The sequence below is a fragment of the Rhinatrema bivittatum genome, chromosome 4 (assembly GCF_901001135.1).
Source record: "Rhinatrema bivittatum chromosome 4, aRhiBiv1.1, whole genome shotgun sequence".
Taxonomy (NCBI): Eukaryota; Metazoa; Chordata; class Amphibia; order Gymnophiona; family Rhinatrematidae; genus Rhinatrema; species Rhinatrema bivittatum.
The window spans coordinates 346,653,039-346,672,372 of NC_042618.1; the positions used below are offsets into that span (position 1 = coordinate 346,653,039).

Below are 19,334 nucleotides of genomic sequence, written 5' to 3' on the forward strand. Positions count from 1 at the left end.
CTTTTTCAAATTTTAAATTTATGCCAGATCTAGTTGGCACTGCTGTATTAAGAAATGGGCATTATCTGATTTGGAAGGTGGGCTTCAGACCTGTGACCCAGTACATGAGTTATGTGCTTCTCATTTGCAACTCAAGGAGAGAGGGGAGATATAAACCAGTCATTACCACTGCTCCCGAGCTAAAATAGAAGAACCAACTTATTAAAACAAACAAGACAGGTATACAATTGAGTTTTTAAACAGTAAATGCTTTGCTAAAAGGACTGTGATATAAGCTAAAAGAAAATTTTAGGATTTTTTTTTTTTATTCTCCTTTCCTTTAAAGGAGTGACACATGTAAGCTGATGAAAAAAACAAATTTTTTTTTGATTGGTCTGGTAATTTCTTCCTTCTCCTTATGCCCCAATTGGAATCAGCATCTACTGGATTGCAACACCATGAGAGCAGTTATTCACTACTACCCAGGATTTCTCCCCCTCTCTTTTTATATCCCCCCTCCCAGCTTAGTCTAGTCATTGCAAGACTGTTTTCAACCAAGAGGGCCACAAACCCTTCAGAGCTCGGCTAACGTGGATCCCTAGATCAGGGCAAGCCTCTTAGCTTTCACCTTTGAATGACTGATGAAACTCCTCCCCTCCCTGGAGCTATGAAAGCTGCCTCCACAGCACCCCCAGCCAGCATGGAAAGCAGAATCCCAGCCCATAAATCAAAGCTAGGGGTCCTACAGCACTACTAATGAGCCACCAGGCCAGCTGGCATTCTACATTACCATCTGCTTAAATCCTAATTGGATTCTATTTACTCTGCAAGTTAAGTTCATGGTATCACCTACAAACTGCTTATGTATTTAAGTGGCCTAACACGCCAGCCATGCCTCTTTTTTCATTTGCATTAAAACTTCAAAATTTAAACAGTCCTTTCTAAGTGACCAGGTACCTGAAAAATGGAGTCCTCCACAGCTATACATGATGGGGTAATTTTCAAGAGAATTTATGGACATAAATGGGCTTCAGAAAATTGCTTATGATATATGCTACTTTTACGTGTTTAACTCCTTTAAAAATTCACTCCCCTACCTATATATATTTCCACATACACACAATTTTTTTTTTAGGATCTTGGGATATGGTGTGTTTTAAAATTTTATGCTATTTCAGCATTTATATGGCTTTACAACAAATTATATACAGGCACAATGAGTACAGAGAGCTTAAAAGCTTGGATGGTAACTTTTAAACAGGCGTGTGAGTATACATGCGCGGTCATTTTATAATATGCACTCATAACAAAATAGCCTGGACGCATGTAAATGCGCACTCAATTTTAAATGGATGCACGCATGTGTGTGCAAATCCCATATCTTCCGCGCAAATGGGGAAATTTTACAAGGAACATGCGCCGCCACTCGCAGTTTTCCCAGTTCATTCCCAATTCACCCAGTTAAGGGACAGGCCTTCCAAATTCCCCTATTTTAATAGCCTCCCTTCCCCCTTGTTAGCACTGACCCTTAAAACCCTGGTGAATTTCCTAAATTTTGTTTTAAAAAACTTACATGTTATCCATAGTCGAAGTAAAGTTACGCGACAGGGGATCCCGGTACGTGCCAGGGCACGTACGTATAGAAACATAGAAGTGATGGCAGAAGAAGACCAAACGGCCCATCCAGTCTGCTCAGCAAGCTTTCAAACCTAATTGTTTTCATACTTATCTGTTACTCTGACCACTGAAGTCAGGGCCCTTATTGGTAACTTTTTGGTTCCAATTCCCTTCCACCCCCACCATCGATGCAGACAGCAGTGCTGGAGCTGCATCTAAGTGAAGTATCTAGCTAATTGGTTTGGGGTAGTAACTACTCCCACGCTCGTTTACCCTGCCTGTGCACGCAAATTTCAAGTGTGAATCCCAGAACGCCCATGGCCCGTCCAGACCATACCCACACCCTTTTTCTAAACTTTTTATGTTGCACACAGCTGGCAATGCACGCATACATGGGGGGGGAGGGGGGGCTTATAAAATTTGCTTGGCGCACGCTGGCTCAACTTGTGTGCATATCTCCCAGTTTTAGCACCCTAGGCTTTTAAAATTCACCTATAAGTGGGTACCTGAGGCAAAGGGAGGTTAAGTCACAAAAAGTCAGCGATACATGGGGGATTTGAGCACTAGTGTCCTGGTTCCCAGTCCATTACGCTAACCATTCAACTACCCAGTTAACATATGTGCCAGGGCACATCATGAATATATAAAAAGTTGAGGGTTCTTTTCAATGTGACATTGCTATTGGAAAACAATAAATGGTCCTTTACAAGAGACTTAGCATACTATGGAATGATTACCGCTTTTCAAATGCAATTATGCAAAAGGACTGTCTCACTACATGCATTCATTAAGTAAATTCAAGTTGGGGTAGAAAACTCAGGGCTAGTGCAAGATTAAAACAATGAAGTCAACATATATACATACTCAATGAATCATAAAAAGCTTTGTAAGGCAGGCACACACAGCAACTACAGTCTAATCCTTGCTACACGGATTGTCAGTCACCATAAACTTATGTATTAGCCATATGTTGCCCTTTGCCTCGGTGCATATACTGCACAGCACTGCACACAATGTGCCTTATAAAATTGACAATTATCAAGACTGAGCACGCTTCCTCCCACCCCATTACTAACACACACACACACACACTCACTTTACATTACAATGTTTACTAACTGAATGATTACACTTTCTGGAATACTCATTCAAACAACCAACCAACCAATTTCAGCCTGTCTAGAGCTTGCTGTATTCTGTTTTTCTACAGCCTATAATTAGCAGATCTGTTATGACGACGAGCAAGTAGGTCAAGCAGCGCAGAACCTGAGGGAGAAAAGCAAAAGCAGACTGGCAACATGCCGTGCCAACATACAGAGAGGATAGATGGGAAAACGCAACTGATGGAACAATAGTGAAAAGAGCTTTGTGGTGTGTTTTTTTTTTTCTCCCCAAAGAAAACCATTTTTTTCTCCTGAAAATGGAATACATTCCCTTTTATTTTGAGGGATGGGGAGAGGAAAGGGGCATCATCCAATACATATACTGAACACAGATGCATAATCCTGGGATATCAGGGGAGGCGAGACAGAATGGCCTCAATATTGATTTAAAATTTAATCCTACCCATAATGGAAGCATACTCACACTGGGTAGCACCTCAGAAATGTTTTCTGCATAAGAAACCAGATTCCACTTAAATGATTTTAAGTCAATTAAGTCTACTAGAAATACATGAAGCCATTTCACTAAAATCAAAAACAAATTGGCAAAAACTCATTAGGAGAAGGTAATGAAAATAAAAACAGCGAGTCTGGGCCTATACACACAAAAAATAAATCCAAGTATACACAAAGCTAAAAAAATCAGTAGTATTGAGATCAGTGACTTGGGACAAGCACAATGTTTTGCAGTAACGCTGTTCAGTTTTTAAACTGCAGAATTTACATATTAAAAGTTTTATGGACTACCTTACTAAAAACAAACCTACTACCCTTAACCAATAAAAAGTAGCCTTTTAAAGATATAATCTAACCACATCATGTTAGATTGTTTAAAAAAAAAGTGCATGGACATAAACTAATAGCATATGAAGCTTGATTTAAAATGTTGTAAAAAAAAAAAAAAAAAAAAAAGATAAAATACACAGATTTATATTCACATATACAATGAAAATGTTTGCATTTTCAATATTACAATGTAATCCATAAGTTTAAATTAAAATGCTTATGACAATTTATTTTTCTTTGTACTACTGCAAAATGTTGGAATAAGCAAGGACTAGAAAGAAAAAAAAAAAGCAGAGGCCGAAGAGCCCAGAATACCTGAGTATCCTTGGTACGTTCTGAGTCAGAGCTGGCAAGCCAGTAGAAATGGAAAAGTGCACAAGCAGCAGAACGGAAAGCGACACTAAAATAGCAGAATTAATGACCACCGCCCCGCCAACGAAGCCAAACACAAACAGCAGCATGCATCCAGGACTCATGGCGCTGTGCTGGCATGGTGAAAGGCTGGGACCAAGACGGCTGCACGCTGGATAAGGGCTATCTTTGTACTGAGAGTCTGTCATTCAGCTGCGACCACAAAAAGACACTGCCATCAGCCATTCTCCACCCTCTCCTGCAGCAGCTCTGAAAGGAATGACATCACTGCTCGCTCCCGCTCCTTACGGCTCGCCTTCTCTAGCGCACAGAACACGCAACGTCCTATCCATGCAGCAATCCCGGCACATTCATTAACTCTTTACTTCCCCCCCCACCCCGATAGGTCCTGCTAAGGTTTAGCAACTCCAGACGGCTGGGAATCTCCACCGAAGAATCCACACAAAGCCTCCACGTCAGGTGCATTCACTGAACTGCCAGTATGCAAGGGATTGTAAAATCAGGTTTCAAATATACTGAAATATATTTGAAACCTGATTGGATACATGAAGCAGAGATTCTAAAAGCAGGTTTGAAATATACCTCAAAGGGGGGAAAACGACACGTTTTTATCCTACAGTCTTGCCTAAAAAAAAATAAAATAAATCACGTGTTTATCTACAAAGAAATAAAATGAATATAATTCAAAAACAAAAATTAAAGAAATATTTTGTTAATTTCTACTCTTTTACTGCAATTCAACCATGCACTAGATCTGAATCAGCCAAAGTTTTCCTAGGATTTAAATAAAACAAGCTGTCTTGCTCAAGCAAATAGATGGACACTTTTTTTTTATGCTCTGGGATGACAGTATAACAAAGCTTACCTAATTCTACTCTGTGTAGTAGATTCTAGCTGATCTCCCCCTATCAGCTGTTGAAGTTTGGTTCGTTCCAAGTGTTCCATGTAATTATGAATCATCTGTTAAAAAAATAAAATAAAAACATAGAGCAACTGAAGCAATAAATGATGTTCTTCAGTAACTACTTAAGTTGTGATAATGCTAAATACTGTTTTAACAAGATTTTATATGGCCTTCAAATATAAAATAACAGTGGGTGAAGCCTTAAAAAAAAAAAAATCAGAATATGTACGGTGATTACGATTTAGCTGTATGTTGACATCTTTTAGGACAGCCTGCAGGCTTTACTGAAAAGTGGCAAATTAAACAGTTATGCTCACAACATAAAATCAGTTTCTGCATGTCTGACCCACTAGGCATATGCCAATGTACATGGTTGATGTGTGGCTGTGAATTGGGCTTTATGCACCAGAAAAACTTAAATTAATATTCTGACTGATAGATTCAAGATTCCCGATGAGCATTGATTTGACATTGCAAATGAAACAACCAGGGCAAAACTAACTGACCAAACACAGGGATGTGCAAAGTTAATGGGTGTAGCAAGTATCCCAAGCAGACAGTGCTGTAGTAAGAAATCAAAGGTTTTGAAGCATAGCACAAGGCCGTACCCCTTTTAAAGGCCATTAACACAAGATGTCAACTCTAGAAACAATATTGCTATTACAAAACCTTTCATAAAGCAAAAGAAAAAATGTTTAAGGGCAGAAATGTGAAAAAATATATATGTTAAACATTTGAGATTAAATATTTGGACTTATGCACAAAACCTTTGTAAATTTTGAAAGGGACTAAATATTTAAGATTAAATATTTAAGATAAAATACCTTTGTGCAGGTTTGAAATTGAGATTAAATATTGGAACAAACCTTGCATTAGAATTATATGTTAAATTCCGGGGGTGCATTTAATGATTGATTTTGTGATGTAGCTATTTAAAAAAAAAAAAAAAAAAAAAAAAGCGCAATATTTTGGAAAGATTATGTATAGTCAATTTGTTAAAATTTATTCTTTATAAAATTCATAAAAAGCCATTTTATCAGTGAGTAAGGAACAGCTATTTTACAATGGCAGGTAGGTCTCTGGATGTGTATGTTGAGCTATATATATATAATATATATTATAAAACAGGTTTCCATGGAGATTTCTGCTCATCTGTACGACATATTTCCTAGTCCACTACTGCTCACTTGCACCACTCTACTCAAATAATTCTACATTTAAGAATGTTACTAATTTGAAAGGAGCTTTTGGGAGAGGAATTCAATGCTGCATAACAGTATCATATTGCTATATATTGCCCAAAGTAAGCACCACCCAACTGTAAACATAAGAATTTGTTTTTATAAACACTCCATTGCTTTCAAGACATCAGAGGTTCTAGCTCAAGTACTGTTAGAGGCCATATCAAAAAACAAGTCTTGTATAAGAAAAATAGAGTTGAATATAGCAAATGTTAAATTTACAGCAGAGGAAAAATTAATAAAATGCCATAAAATCAATTAATACATTGCAAAAGGCATCACAACCAGTATGAAAAAGGCATGAGCTAAGTCTAAATTAAATACATAAATATTCTGATTGGGAAGAGGCGTTATGATGAAGCTCAATACAGAATGCCTACCAGAAATCTGCAGTCCATCCAGAGAAAAGAAGGTCTATAAACTATCACACAAAGAAATCCATCTCTGTGAAAACACCCACAGATAATAAATAATTATAAATAATTCAAAGTGAAATGGGACAATTACATATGGGCAGAGTAACATTTATATTTATTGGCATTTACCTTCACTCCTCAGTATAAACATTTGCCCCAAAGTATTCATACTTTTTTTTTTTTTCACTTTACTTTTTCCAAATGCAAATAACATTCAGTGGTACTTATCTATAGCAGGGGTGGCCAACTCCGGTCCTCAAGAGACACAAACAAGCCTAGTTTTCAGGATACCTTCAATGATTATGCATTAGATAATTGTATGCATTGCCTCATTGTATGAAAATCTCTCATGTATATTCATTCTGGATATCATTAAAAACTGGCCTGTTTGTGGATCTTGAGGACTGGCGCTGGCCACCACTGATCTGTAGCCAGGTTGATCAAATTATCCAGTCCTCAATAAAGCCAGCATTTGCATCACAATCATCTCTTCTACACACGACATAGATCCATGTTTCGATCTACTGTATATGTGCTTCAGGAGGTACTACTGGAGAATGACTATGGCTATTTTTTAAAGAGTTATCTATAAGCAGAAACAAGTCATTATTTAAAGATCCCACTTATTCATGCAATTACCAATAGAGGCACAGATTGCACAGCACTGTTTCAAACATGCATGTTTTTTTTCCAATTTAAGATAGAAAATAACTGAACAGGTTTCTCTGCCTAGATCAGGGTAGACAGGAGTTTCTACTGAATGTAAAGGAATACACCCTTCAGTCAGTCAACTGTTTGGCATGAATATAGAGATTAGCTGGTATAGTATCCTAATTTTCTGGACTGATGTGATCATCTGATTCGTTCTTTTATTACATCAGTATCACAGTCTTGGTAGCTGCATGAATACAACATTAAAACAATAAAATGTTTCAAAATTACCCACCAGAGCAGCCAAATGCCTCTCTGAATTTATTTTTTATTTATTTAAAGCTTTCCTATACCGGCATTCATGATAAAATCACATCATGCTGGTTATAATGCTGAATAATATTACCTTAACCTGTCATCTAAATTCTTTAATATCTTTCATTTATCATATTTATCTTTTTATACTGAGGAACAAAGAAAAGCACTGAGAAATAAGTGTTATTCTCCAGTCAGGAATGTCCCATTTCACCTTCAATTATTTATAATAATCTGGGGTCATTTTTATAAAGATTGATTTCTTTGTGCTACCCATTCTACCATTCATTTTCCTGTTAATCCAGCTGGACACACTTCTTTTCGTGTAGGGTCATGGCTGAACAGTATAAATTATAATTGTCCGTGATAATTTACTTCAAGTTATTATTCAGAGGACATCTGACAATGTGAAATGAAGTTACAGTCTTCAGGAATTAGTCCAACTAGAACCATGAGGCTATAAACACAACTGAAGAATTTAGCTAACTTGTGCTCTTTTTATTCATGCATTCTTTTCCCCTTATCACCTCTCCTGCTCTTCAGGGAGAGGGCTGCAATATTGCAACCTCCTGACCTTAGCTCCTACCACTGTTCTTTACATCTGTCCCAGTGCTGGTTTCTACCATCTCTGCTGCCAGGTTTTTCCAGGCATCTCCCACCCTTGCAGGGAAAAAAAAAATGAGTATGCTTCCTCTGATCCTTCCTTCCTGAAACTTCAAACCATGCCTGCTTGTCCTTGAATTTCCTTTTCTATGGAAAATGTCACCTTTCCGTTTGTTGATAAAGTCTGTCAAATATTTGAATGTTTCTACCAGCAAATACATTTTGAGTATCCATCATCTCTTCACAGTGTTTGTGCCGCAGGCCTTGCATCATAGCACCCTTTTCTTAACCACTTTCACTCTATCAATGCACCTTATGAAGGTATAGCCTCATAACTGAACATAGTGCTCAAATTGGGCCTTACAAGTGACTTATATAGAAGCATTACTTCCTTTTTCCTGCTGAAACCACCGTGGCCTTTACAACTAAGCATAACGTTAGCTAGTTGCTTTATTACATTGGCTACCTTGAGGATATCAGAGATCTTTTTTAGATCTCTTAGATGATTAACAGTTTCCAGGTTTTGTCCTTCTTAATGATATGTGGCTGATGGATTTTTACAACCCAAATGTAGGATTTTACACTTTTTAGCACAGATGCTCATTTTCCAAGCCTTTGATCACTCAGATTTTTCATGTCCCCTTTCATTTTCTTCCACTCCTTTTGATGTATCTAATTTGTTATATATCTTTGTATCATCTGCAAACAAGCATTTTTCTCTTATATTCCTCAGCAATGTCATTAATAAAAGATATTGGGGAAAAAAATGCAATCCCAGTACCAAGTCCTGGGGCACCTCACCAATAACTTTGCCTTCATAAGAGTAGACACCAGTTCTTTGCAACCTTCTGCTCAATCAGTAGCTCATACCATACCATTCAGTTTGCTTACCAGTCTATGTGAAAGGGTCAAAAGCCTTACTAAATCCATGTCGACTCTAGCTCCCTGATCCACCACTTGTCACTTCAAAAAAAGAACTCCTATTTACCAGACAGGCTTTTCCTCTTATAAAATCATGCTATATGGGGTCCTGAATTCTACTTGTTTCGAGATGCTGCACTCTTCTTCAGTAGTATTTCCACATTTTTGTCCACTATCAAGGTTAGACTAATGATAGTCTGTTGCCTCCTTCCTTACCCCAATTTTAAGTAGCAGGACTGTATCTGTTCTCTTCCATCCACAGAATCTCCTCCACATTCAAGGTGAAGTTAAACAGAGCTAGCTATAAGAGGCATAGTCAACACATTCTTAGAGGTGAATACCATTGAGTCCCATGGCCTTATCTGTTTGTTTACATAAGTACCACCTCCTCTAAATTTGATTTGCAATCATTTCATATCAGTGCTGTTACTCATCATAGAGTTATTGCCTTCCCCTACTATTGTAAATAAAAGCATAAAAACAAAGATTTTGCCTTTTGCTGGTCCTCCTGTTCACAAATCAAACTTATCCCCATTATCTTACCTATTTCGCCACTTGGGTTTTTCACCTTTCTCACTCATATATTTAAAGAAAGTTTTGGCACTTCCTTTTTAAATTTTTGTTTTCATTATTGCAATTAATGCTCAAAAATTAAGAATAACTCTTGTAAATGTTGCCATGTACCCATTATTCTTGTATTTCTTGTTTCCTACTTGTACTGTTGTTGGTCACGGCAATAAAAAAATTATAAATTTAAAAAAAAAAAAAAAAAAATTAAGAATAAAAGAAAAATGACCCATTCACTTCCCAAACAGCCAAGTTACTCAAGAAATACCGGAAAAGGAAGATCCAAGAGGAAAACCTGGAGCTAAACTAAGAAAATAAAAATAAAAAAAGCAATGAAACAGACAGGCAGAGAAAATAAATCAAAACAATCAGTATATTCATAGGGCTGAACAGAACAATGTACAGCTCATGGTATTACTGTTGGTCCTTCTTCCCTAGCTCCTCCAGTTCTCAAAGAATTTAAAATAACCCCTTAACTGTTCTGGGTCAAAGAAAAAATAACTATTATACTTAGAACTCTTAAAAGGAAACTGTAATTAAACGATGCCCCAAGAGAAAGGACATCCTGTCTCATTGTCATATTTTATTTCCTCCTTTCTTGCATGACTCTGGACTACTTATTTATTGTATCTATTATTGCTAACCTACCAATCCAAAAAAGATCTTGGTGGAGACCAGCAAAAAACAAATACAATAATAAGAACAACAAATCAAAACATAAATGTTTGTTTATTTGCATATTTTAACACTTAAGAAGGATAAGCTTAGGAAGACAAGTAGATTTTCACCTGTTTTCTGAAAGCAAGATAACAAGTAGCAGACCTAAATTCAGCAAGTGGAGTATTTCACAAGATAAGCACAACAATCAAGAAAGGATGTTCTCTAGTTTCCATCAAATGATGGACCTTAAAAGATGGAAGATCTAACTTATGCATATTAGAGGATTGTATGGACATTGTAGGAGTGTATCTGACAAGAGAAGAATGCAAGCAGGCAGGAGAACCAGAATCAAGAATTTTGAAAACAAGGGAGATAATTTCAAATTGAATTTTACTGGATACTGGTAACCAATGGAGTGCAAGCAAACTACGGTAATGTGCTCAAAACATGAGGCCCTAGTGATCATCAACTGAAGTATATACAGTAAGGAAATAGTCAACCCCAAAAAAAGCACATTACAATAGTCGAGGTGTGAAATGACTATGGCTTGCACAACTGTATAGAAATCAATTGGAATGAAAAACGGCGTAACTCGACATACCAGTTTTGACTTAAAAAGGCACCTTTAGCCTAGCTTTAATCTGTGATTTCATAGTTAAATTTTTATTTCTTTTTTTTTTTATCAATTTTTAGAATACATAACAAGGAAAAACCTTGCAAGAAAACACAGAAACACGTTCTTCTTTGGAAATGAATTACATACATTCATTCATGTATATACTATTGACTTTTTAAATCTAATTTCTTCTATTCATTGGAAATTAGGGTGGGAGAGGAAGAAAGGGAAAACAAAGAATAATTAAAGGCAATATATATATAATTTTTATTTTTTTTTAAATTTTGCGACTGTTAACCACTCTGCCTTACTATTAATCCCCCATTAATTACAGGTCTATGCCCTCCCATCTAAGAACTGTCTCAATTGTTCAGGCATAAAAAAGATAGCAAATGTTGCTTACCTGTAACAGGTGTTCTCACAGGACAGCAGGACGTTAGTCCTCACATATGGGTGACATCACAGGATGGAGCCCAATCACGGAACACTTTTGTCAAAGTTTCTAGAACTTTGACTGGCCCCTTCTGAGCATCCCAGCATGGCTCTAAACCTGCAGGCAGCAGGGGTCCCCCCTTCAGTCTTGTTTAAAAAGCTATAGGAAGTGCTGAAAAATAAAATAAGAAATGTAACGAACCCAACACCACGGGGCGGCGGGCGGGTTTCGTGAGGACTAACATCCTGCTGTCCTGTGAGAACACCTGTTACAGGTAAGCAACATTTACTTTCTCACAGGACAAGCAGGATTGTAGTCCTCATATATGGGTGAGTACCAAGCTGAGGATGTCCGAGTATGCACCAAATGTACCCAAGACGTGCAACAGGCACAACAACTGGGGTGGAATTTGGCCGAGGGCATCCTGAACACTAACGGGCAGGTGGAGGGGTGTTGGTACGTCAAGTTGTGAATAGGTTACGCAGGACAGATTGGCCGAAGATGGAATCTTGTCTTCCGGCTTTGTCCAAGCAACAGTGGGCTGTATAGGTATGGAGAGAACTCCAGGTGGCAGCCCTGCAAATGTCAGGAAGCAGCACTGATCGTAGGTGTTCTACTGAAGTCGCCATGGCCCTCACAGAGTGTGCTTTAACACGGTCTTGAAGTGGAATGCCTGCTTGCTGATAGCAAAAGGATATGCAGTCCGCTAACCAGGAGGAGATAGTCTGCTTACCCACAGGCTGCCCTAATTTGGTGGAATGGAAAGAGACAAACAACCGAGTGCTTTTCCTGTGGGCAGCTGTACAGTCTAGGTAGAATGCTAGAGCCTGTTTACAGTCAAGGGTATGCAGAGCCTGCTCTCCTGGATTAAAATGGGGCCTGGGAAAAAAGGTAGGTAGTATAATGGATTGATTGAGATGAAACTCTGATGCCACCTTAGGCAAGAACTATGGGTGAGTGCGGAGTACTGCCCAGTCTTGCAGAAGTTTAGTGTAAGGCGGATAGGTAACTAAGGCCTATAACTCACTAAACTCTGCGAGCCGAAGTGATTGCCAAAAGGAAAATCACTTTCCATTTGAGATAGCAAAGTTCACAGGATTGCAGAGGCTCGAATGGTGGTTTCATGAGCCTTCCTAAAACCAGGTTGAGGTCCCAAGAAGGGGCCAGAGGATGCAGTGGAGGCTTGAGGTAAAGCAAGCCCTTCAGATAACTTGTTACAAGGGGTTGTACTGATATAGGAATATCCATCACCTTTATGGAAGGTGGCCACCGCACTAACATGCATTCTGATGGAGGAAATTTTTAGACCTGGCTCCGACAAGTGCCAGAGATAGTCCAGAAACTTCGAAATTGGACAGGTAAAGGGTCAAGGGATTGAGAAGAGCACCATGACTGAAACCTGTTTCATTTGTAAGAATAAGATTTTCTCGTGGAAGGCTTCCGTGAAGCAATCAGGACACGGGAAACTGATTTAGAAAGGTTAAGTAGCTGAAGGATTAACCTTTCAATATCCATGCCATCAGGGACAAGGCTTGCAGATTGGGGTGGCGCAGGCACCCGTCATTTTGCGTAATCAGAAGCAGGTCCTTTCCCAAGGGAATGTGCCTGCGAATGGAGAGATCCTGAAGTATTGGAAACCACACTTGGCGTGGCCAGTGAGGTGCTATCAGGATCATGCTTTCCTTGTCCTGACGTAACTTCATGAGAGTCTTTGAGAGAAGTGGAAGTGGAGGGAATGCATATAAGAGATCTGTCGCCCACGAGAGAGAGAACACATCTCTTGGTTGTGAGTGTTCGCAGCGAGTGAGAGCAAAAGTTCTGTACTCTGCAGTTTTGATATGTCGCAAAGAGATCTATATGAGGGTAACCACATTTTTGGAAGATCGAGTCCGCCACTACGGGGTTTAGAGACCACTCGTGTGGTTGAAAGGCATGACTTAGCTTGTCTGCCAACACATTGTCCACTCCCGGCAAGTAGGTGGCCCTGAGGTACATCGAGTGGGAGAGGGCCTCCGTCCATATTTGCACAGCTTCCTGACACAGAAGATAGGAGCCCGTCCCTCCCTGTTTGTTGATGTACAACATGGCCACCTGGTTGTCCGTCTGAATCAGGATGACCTGATTGGACAGGCGATCCTGAAATACCCTGAGAGCATATCTGATTGCTCGCAGCTCCAGAAAATTGGATTTGGTGTTTGGCTTCCTCTGGAGACCAACTTCCTTGTGTCTGCAGATTGGCCACATGGGCTCCCCAGCCGAGGTTGGAAGCATAGGTGGTGAGAATTTTTTGAGGGTCTGGAAGTTGGAATGGCAAGCCTTGGAGGAGACTGATCTGATTTTTCCACCAGGTGAGAGACTGACGGAGTGAGTCGGTGATGTGGACAGTGGTCAACAGGGGCTGAATGCATTGAGTCCATTGTGACCTTAGAGTCCACTGCATGACTCATGGCTAGGCGGGCCATTGGGGTGACCTGAAATGACGCCATGTGTCCCAGTAGAATGAGAAAGCGGCGTGCAGTCGTGTAGCGCTGAGACTGCAGCTGGTGAGCGAGAGATACAAGAGTGAGAGCTCGTTGTCGAGGTAGAATAGCTTTTGCCTGTAAGGTGTCCAAGTCTGCCCCTATGAATGATAAGGTTTGAGATGGAACTAAGTAGGATTTGTCGTAGTTGACGAGAAATCCTAGCAAAATCAGGGTGTGTAAGGTAAGATACAGGGATGACAGAGCAGTTTGCTGAGTGGGAGCCCTGATCAACCAATAGACTAGATAGGGGTAGACGTGAACACCTTGAGTCCTGAGGAAGGCTGCAACTACTACGAGACATTTCGTGAAGACTCGTTGTGCAGACGCGAGGCCGAATGGAAGCACTCGGTACTGATCGTGCTTGGGGCCTACCAGAAATCTCAGGTATTTGCGATGAGATGGAGTTATCGCAATTTGAGTGTATGCGTCCTGGAGGTCTAGAGAGCAGAGCCCGTCTCCTTTTTGCAGAAGATGAAGGAGGGAACCCAAGGTTACCATCTTGAACTTTTCTCGTTGGCGGTACTTGAGGGCACGTAGGTCCAGAATTGGACAAACGCCGCCTGATTTTTTGGGGATTAGAAAGTACCGGGAATAGAATCCTAGGCCTCGTTGGGAAGAGGGTATTGGTTCTATTGCTCTGGACTGGAGGAGGAGGGAGACCTCCTGTTCCAGAAGTGGTAAGTGGTCGGATGTTCCCCACGTCAGCCGAGGTGGGGAGTCCGGTGGGATGGAGAGAAAGTTCAGGTGATAACCATGAGAGATTATGGCGAGGACCCACTGGTCTGAGGTGATTGTGTACCACTTGTTGTGGAAATGGCACAATCGACCTCCCACTGGTATCTGAGGCAGTGGAAGCTGGCTGCTGCTCTCTATGCAGGAGTCAAAAACTGGAAGCAGGGCCCAGCTGAGGAGCTGCTTGTGGCTTTTGTTTTCGTTTCTGACGAGATTGGGACATATGGAAAGGTCTCGTGGAACGAGTCCTAGATGGTGGTGGATAGGATTTCTTTGGATGGAAGAATGACTTTAGTATCCTTCCTGAATGGCTGTTTAGAGGCATAATCAGAAGGCATCAGAGAGAGCTGTCTCAGGGTCTCGTGATGCTCCTTGAGTTACGCCACCATTCGTGGAATCTGTTCGCCGAACAGATTGTCCCCCATACAGGGCAGGTTGGACAATCTATCCTGTACTTCAGGGCGAAGGTCCAAAGACTTGAGCCAGGCTCACCTTCTCGCCGAGATAGCTGCTGCAGATACCCTGGTAGCAGTGTCAAAGATATCGTAAGATGATCTTATCTCATGCTTGCCCGCCTCAAACCCTTTGTTTACTAGGGTTTGAAGCTGTTCCTGGAATTGCTTCGGCAAGAACTCTGCAAAGTCCTGTATCTGCTTGAATAAGACCCTGTTGTACTGGGTCATATAGAGCTGGTAAGAGGCAATCTGAGAGATGAGCACTGAGCCCTGGAAGACCCGGCGTCCAATAGCATCTAGAAAGTTTTGTTCCTTGCCTGGGGGAAAAGAAGTATGAGGTTTTGCTCTCTGCTCTCCTTTGGGCAGATTCCACGATGACAGAGTGGTGATCCAGTTGAGATTTTTGAAAACCTGGGGCTGTCTGTTCCAAATAAGTGGTGTCAGCCTTCCTGTTGACTGGAGCAACAGAGCCAGGGTGTTCCCAGTTCTTTTTGAGGAGATCCAGAAGAACGGGGATGGAGGTTATTTCCTTCGGAGCATCCAGGAATTGCAACAACTCCATCATTTGATGCCTGTCATCGTCTGTAATTGGAAGGGAACCAATTCAGACATCTCCTTCACAAAGTTTATAAAGGAAAGGTCCTCTGGAGGAGAACACTTTCTGCTTTCAGAAGGAGAAGGTGGTAAAGGTAAGTCATCGGTGTCTGGTGAAGAATCATCTGTCCAGGTATCGTAGGGATTGGCATCTGCTCCTCTAGGAGCCTTAGGGGGACGAGATGGTGGAATCCATGAACGTCCTCTTCTAGGCTCTGAAGGCATTGAAGGCACCAGTGCAGGCATAGAGGGCATTGATGAATGGATCGGTGGCACCGAAGGACGTATCGGTAGGACTCCCGATGGAGGGATCCGGAACGGTGTTTCTCCTTCCAATGACAAGGTAAGCGGAGAGAGCACCGGAGCCATTGGTGACCCGGGATCCATCGGTGAAAAAGCGGCGATGAGCACTTCCATCTTCGAGAGCAGCGGTGCCAACGCTGCTGGAATCGGGTCAGCGGTCGGTTCCATGATTGGTACCGGTGTCAGTGCCGGAGGAACTCTAAGTCGATGCATCGCCTTATCGATGGCCTCCTGAACCAGCCAGTCTAGTTCTTCTCAGAGACCTGGAGCAAGCAGCCCCAGCTCTGGGAACAGAAGAAGGAGGCAAGAAGCATAGCCGGAGGGACCACCGTTGAAGGCGGAGTCGCGGCTCCCAATCCACTTTTGGGTGAAGGTTGCCTCGGTGACCTGGTCGCTGAAAAGGTTGGTGCCTTTTCTGGATGGGGTTTCTTTGACAGTGGCTCGGAAGATGGCGAGGTCGATGATTTCGCTCCATCGATGATCCGAGGCTTCTGATGGTGATGTCGCTCTCTACGATCCCCTCAGTCCTGAGGGGGAGTAGAGGGAGCTAAAGACCGAGAAGTCGTTGATGCCAGACGGTCACCGGCCGGTGGGCGATACTGGCGCGAAGTTGACGGTGCCGGTTCTGATGATGTCGATGGAATAGGCGGCGTCGGGGTTTGAGCACGGAAGAGAAGTTCCATCTTCTCCATTCTGGCCTTGCAACCTTTAGGTGTCATTAGGGCCCATTTGGCGCACGTCAGGACATCGTGCTCTCATCTGAGACACATTACACAGTCTTTATGAGGGTCTATGATGGACATGGTGCAATTGCAGTCTGGGCACCGACTGAAACCAGATGCCATGGTGACTCGAGCTGCAGTATGACGGCCAGTAGGCCGCGAGGGGCAAACTCGACAGGAATCAACCGAAAACGGGTAAAAACCTACCGGAGTACCACGGAGTCAAAAATTCGAAAGAGGGACCCCTGTGGGGTATGAAACTTTAGTAATTCCGTGAGGAAAATTCCTGTCAGGAATCTCTGTGGAGCTCCTTAACCGCATGGCTACAGCTGCGCGGAAAAAAGAAGACTGAAGGGGGACGCCTGCTGGCTGCAGGGTTAATGCCATGCTGCTGGGCATGCCCAGTAGGGGCCAGTCAAAGTTCTAGAAACTTTGACAAAAGTGTTCCGTGATTGGGCTCCATCCTGTGATGTCACCCATATGTGAGGAGTACTGTCCTGCTTGTCCTGTGAGAAATATGTGTTACCAGCTGATTTCACAAAACATTTACAAAGAAAACGTAAAAGGAAACTCACACCCTTGGCCAAGACCTCGGGACGCATAGCAAGAAACATCTTTCTCCATTGTTGGGTGGTTCTTGAGAGGTCTGGGTAAACCCTGACCACTCCTCCCATGAAAGTAATACTGATATTTTTAAAATAAGCTTTCATCAGCTGACTCATATCCAATTCAGTGAAAAAAGAAATAAAAATAGAACCGCTCTGATTTCCATATTTGAGTTCTCCAAGTATTCTGTTAAGTTTGCAAACTCATCCCTGGCTCCCTCCAATAATAAATCGGGGGGGGGGGGGGGGGGGCCAGGTGAGTCCGGTGGATAAACTCTCACCTTTCCCTTCCTCTTGTGTGGCATTTCATAAAGAGTTTAAATAGGAAATAAAGAAATGAGGAAACTGGAGCAGTGAGACTTAGTGTCCTGCAGCTGCGGCCATCTTAACTCCTCCCCTCATAGTTAAATTTTTAATTGAGAATGATGCCAAAATAGATAATGTCACGATACCAATTTCCTGACGTACGCTAAACTAAGAGTAGATAAATTCACGAAACTAACGGATCAATGCACTAACATGGCTTTGATCTTCTTAATAATTAAAGATAGTTTATTTGTACCTATCAAGGCAATAATAGCTTGAAGACAATCAGAAACCAAAGAAACAGAGGAAACAGATGAATTTGTTGAGAAAATTAATAAAATAAAGTTTGCTTACTGTAAACTGGGTTTTTTTTAATGTAAATTTTTATTGACCAAAATAAGCAGACATAGAATGACATCAATAATGTTGGGTCAATACATTTATCATATGAGAGTACCCTATGATCCTTCTCCGCGCCCCCCCCCCCCTTCCCATAAATATACCACTTATTATAAATAAAGGTTAGCCATAACAGTAAACATTAAACAGTTAAGATTTTGCTAGTTCGAGCAGCCAAGAAACTCTTCTCTATACATGTGATAAGAAACACAAATATGCCTTAAATATGACTCTTGGTGGTTATTTCTCTAAGCTTTAGAAAATAAAACTGAGCTCATCGGGATGAAGTTTGAACAGTTAGCCAATTGACGAAAGGTTTCCAAGCTTGTTGGAATGCAGTCAGTTTGTCCTGTCTGATTGCGGTGAGAGGTGCCATCCGATAACTAGAATGGAGTCTGCGGATTACTGTTGAGAGAGATGGAGGATTAGGAAGTTTCCATGCTTTCGCTAGTTCACAGCGGGCCGCTATAAACACTTGTGAAATGAATGATTACATTGGTTTATCCAAACCCTCACTGGGGAGATTCAACAGTACATGGACAGGTTGCACTGGTAATTCCACACCGATCAATTCCTTCAGCCACCCTCTGACCTTGTCCCAAAATGGAATCACCAGAGGGCAGGTCCACCATACATGGAGATAGGAGCCCACTTGATTGCACTGCCGCCAGCATTTATCAGATATATGAGGAAACATGGCATGTATTTTAACAGGAGACAAGTGCCATCTATACAGTAATTTATAACAATGCTCCTGAATTGTCACAGAGATAGAACTTTTGGTGTCCTCTGAAGCACAATGTCCCAGTCCTCTTCACTTAACGCATCCTCCAGCTCAGTCTCCCAAGCTCGTATATGTGTAAAAGCATAAGGTGAATGCGTATTGAGAAGAGCATACAATTTAGAAATAACTCCCCTAATCTTATCAGCATGTTCACAATACAATTCAAACAATGATTTGGTGGGACGAACTGACTGAGTGGCCTGGAGCTTTTTCAGGAAGTGGCGGACCTGTGCAACACCCAAAACGTCCTGCGTGCATCCCTGATATCTTTCTTGAAAAGTATTCAGCGTCCCCCTCCTTCCATAAATGACCTATGCATACAATATCCTAACGTAACCATTTGTGGAAAACCTGGGAATGTATACCCACTGGAAAACACATGTTGTGAAATAAGTGAGTTAATTGGAAATACAAAAAAGAACCCACCATTTTAACCCTCCATTGAGACCATATTGTAAGTGTAGTCTTCAATGCTACTGGGAGGAAGTCTAAAGATCTCCAGGTATTTTTGGGCTGCCAGGGTAATGCCCCTATCATTGCTTGTTCTAAGTGTACCCACTGTTTAATATCTGTCTGATTATATGCATCTACAATTGCCCGCATGTGTGCTGCCCCATGATACCATAATAAATTTGGGGCCCCCCACTTCCTCCACTTTTTCTAGAAAG

At 41.4% G+C, this 19,334-nt stretch overlaps 1 protein-coding gene across 5 annotated transcripts in view; it reads right to left on the minus strand.

Annotated features, from left to right (window-relative positions):
* SPAG9 (sperm associated antigen 9) overlaps positions 1 to 19,334 on the minus strand; it is a 279,218-nt gene that overhangs the window by 164,071 nt on the left and 95,813 nt on the right. For 3 of the 5 annotated variants that reach the window (XM_029600655.1, XM_029600656.1, XM_029600654.1), the window contains exon 4: positions 4,783 to 4,877. In XM_029600655.1, coding sequence (XP_029456515.1) covers positions 4,783 to 4,877 — 95 coding nt within the window. Of the gene's footprint in view, positions 1 to 3,860; positions 4,182 to 4,782; positions 4,878 to 19,334 lie in introns of those variants that run through there. The other 2 variants (XM_029600658.1, XM_029600657.1) reach the window with 1 other exon arrangement.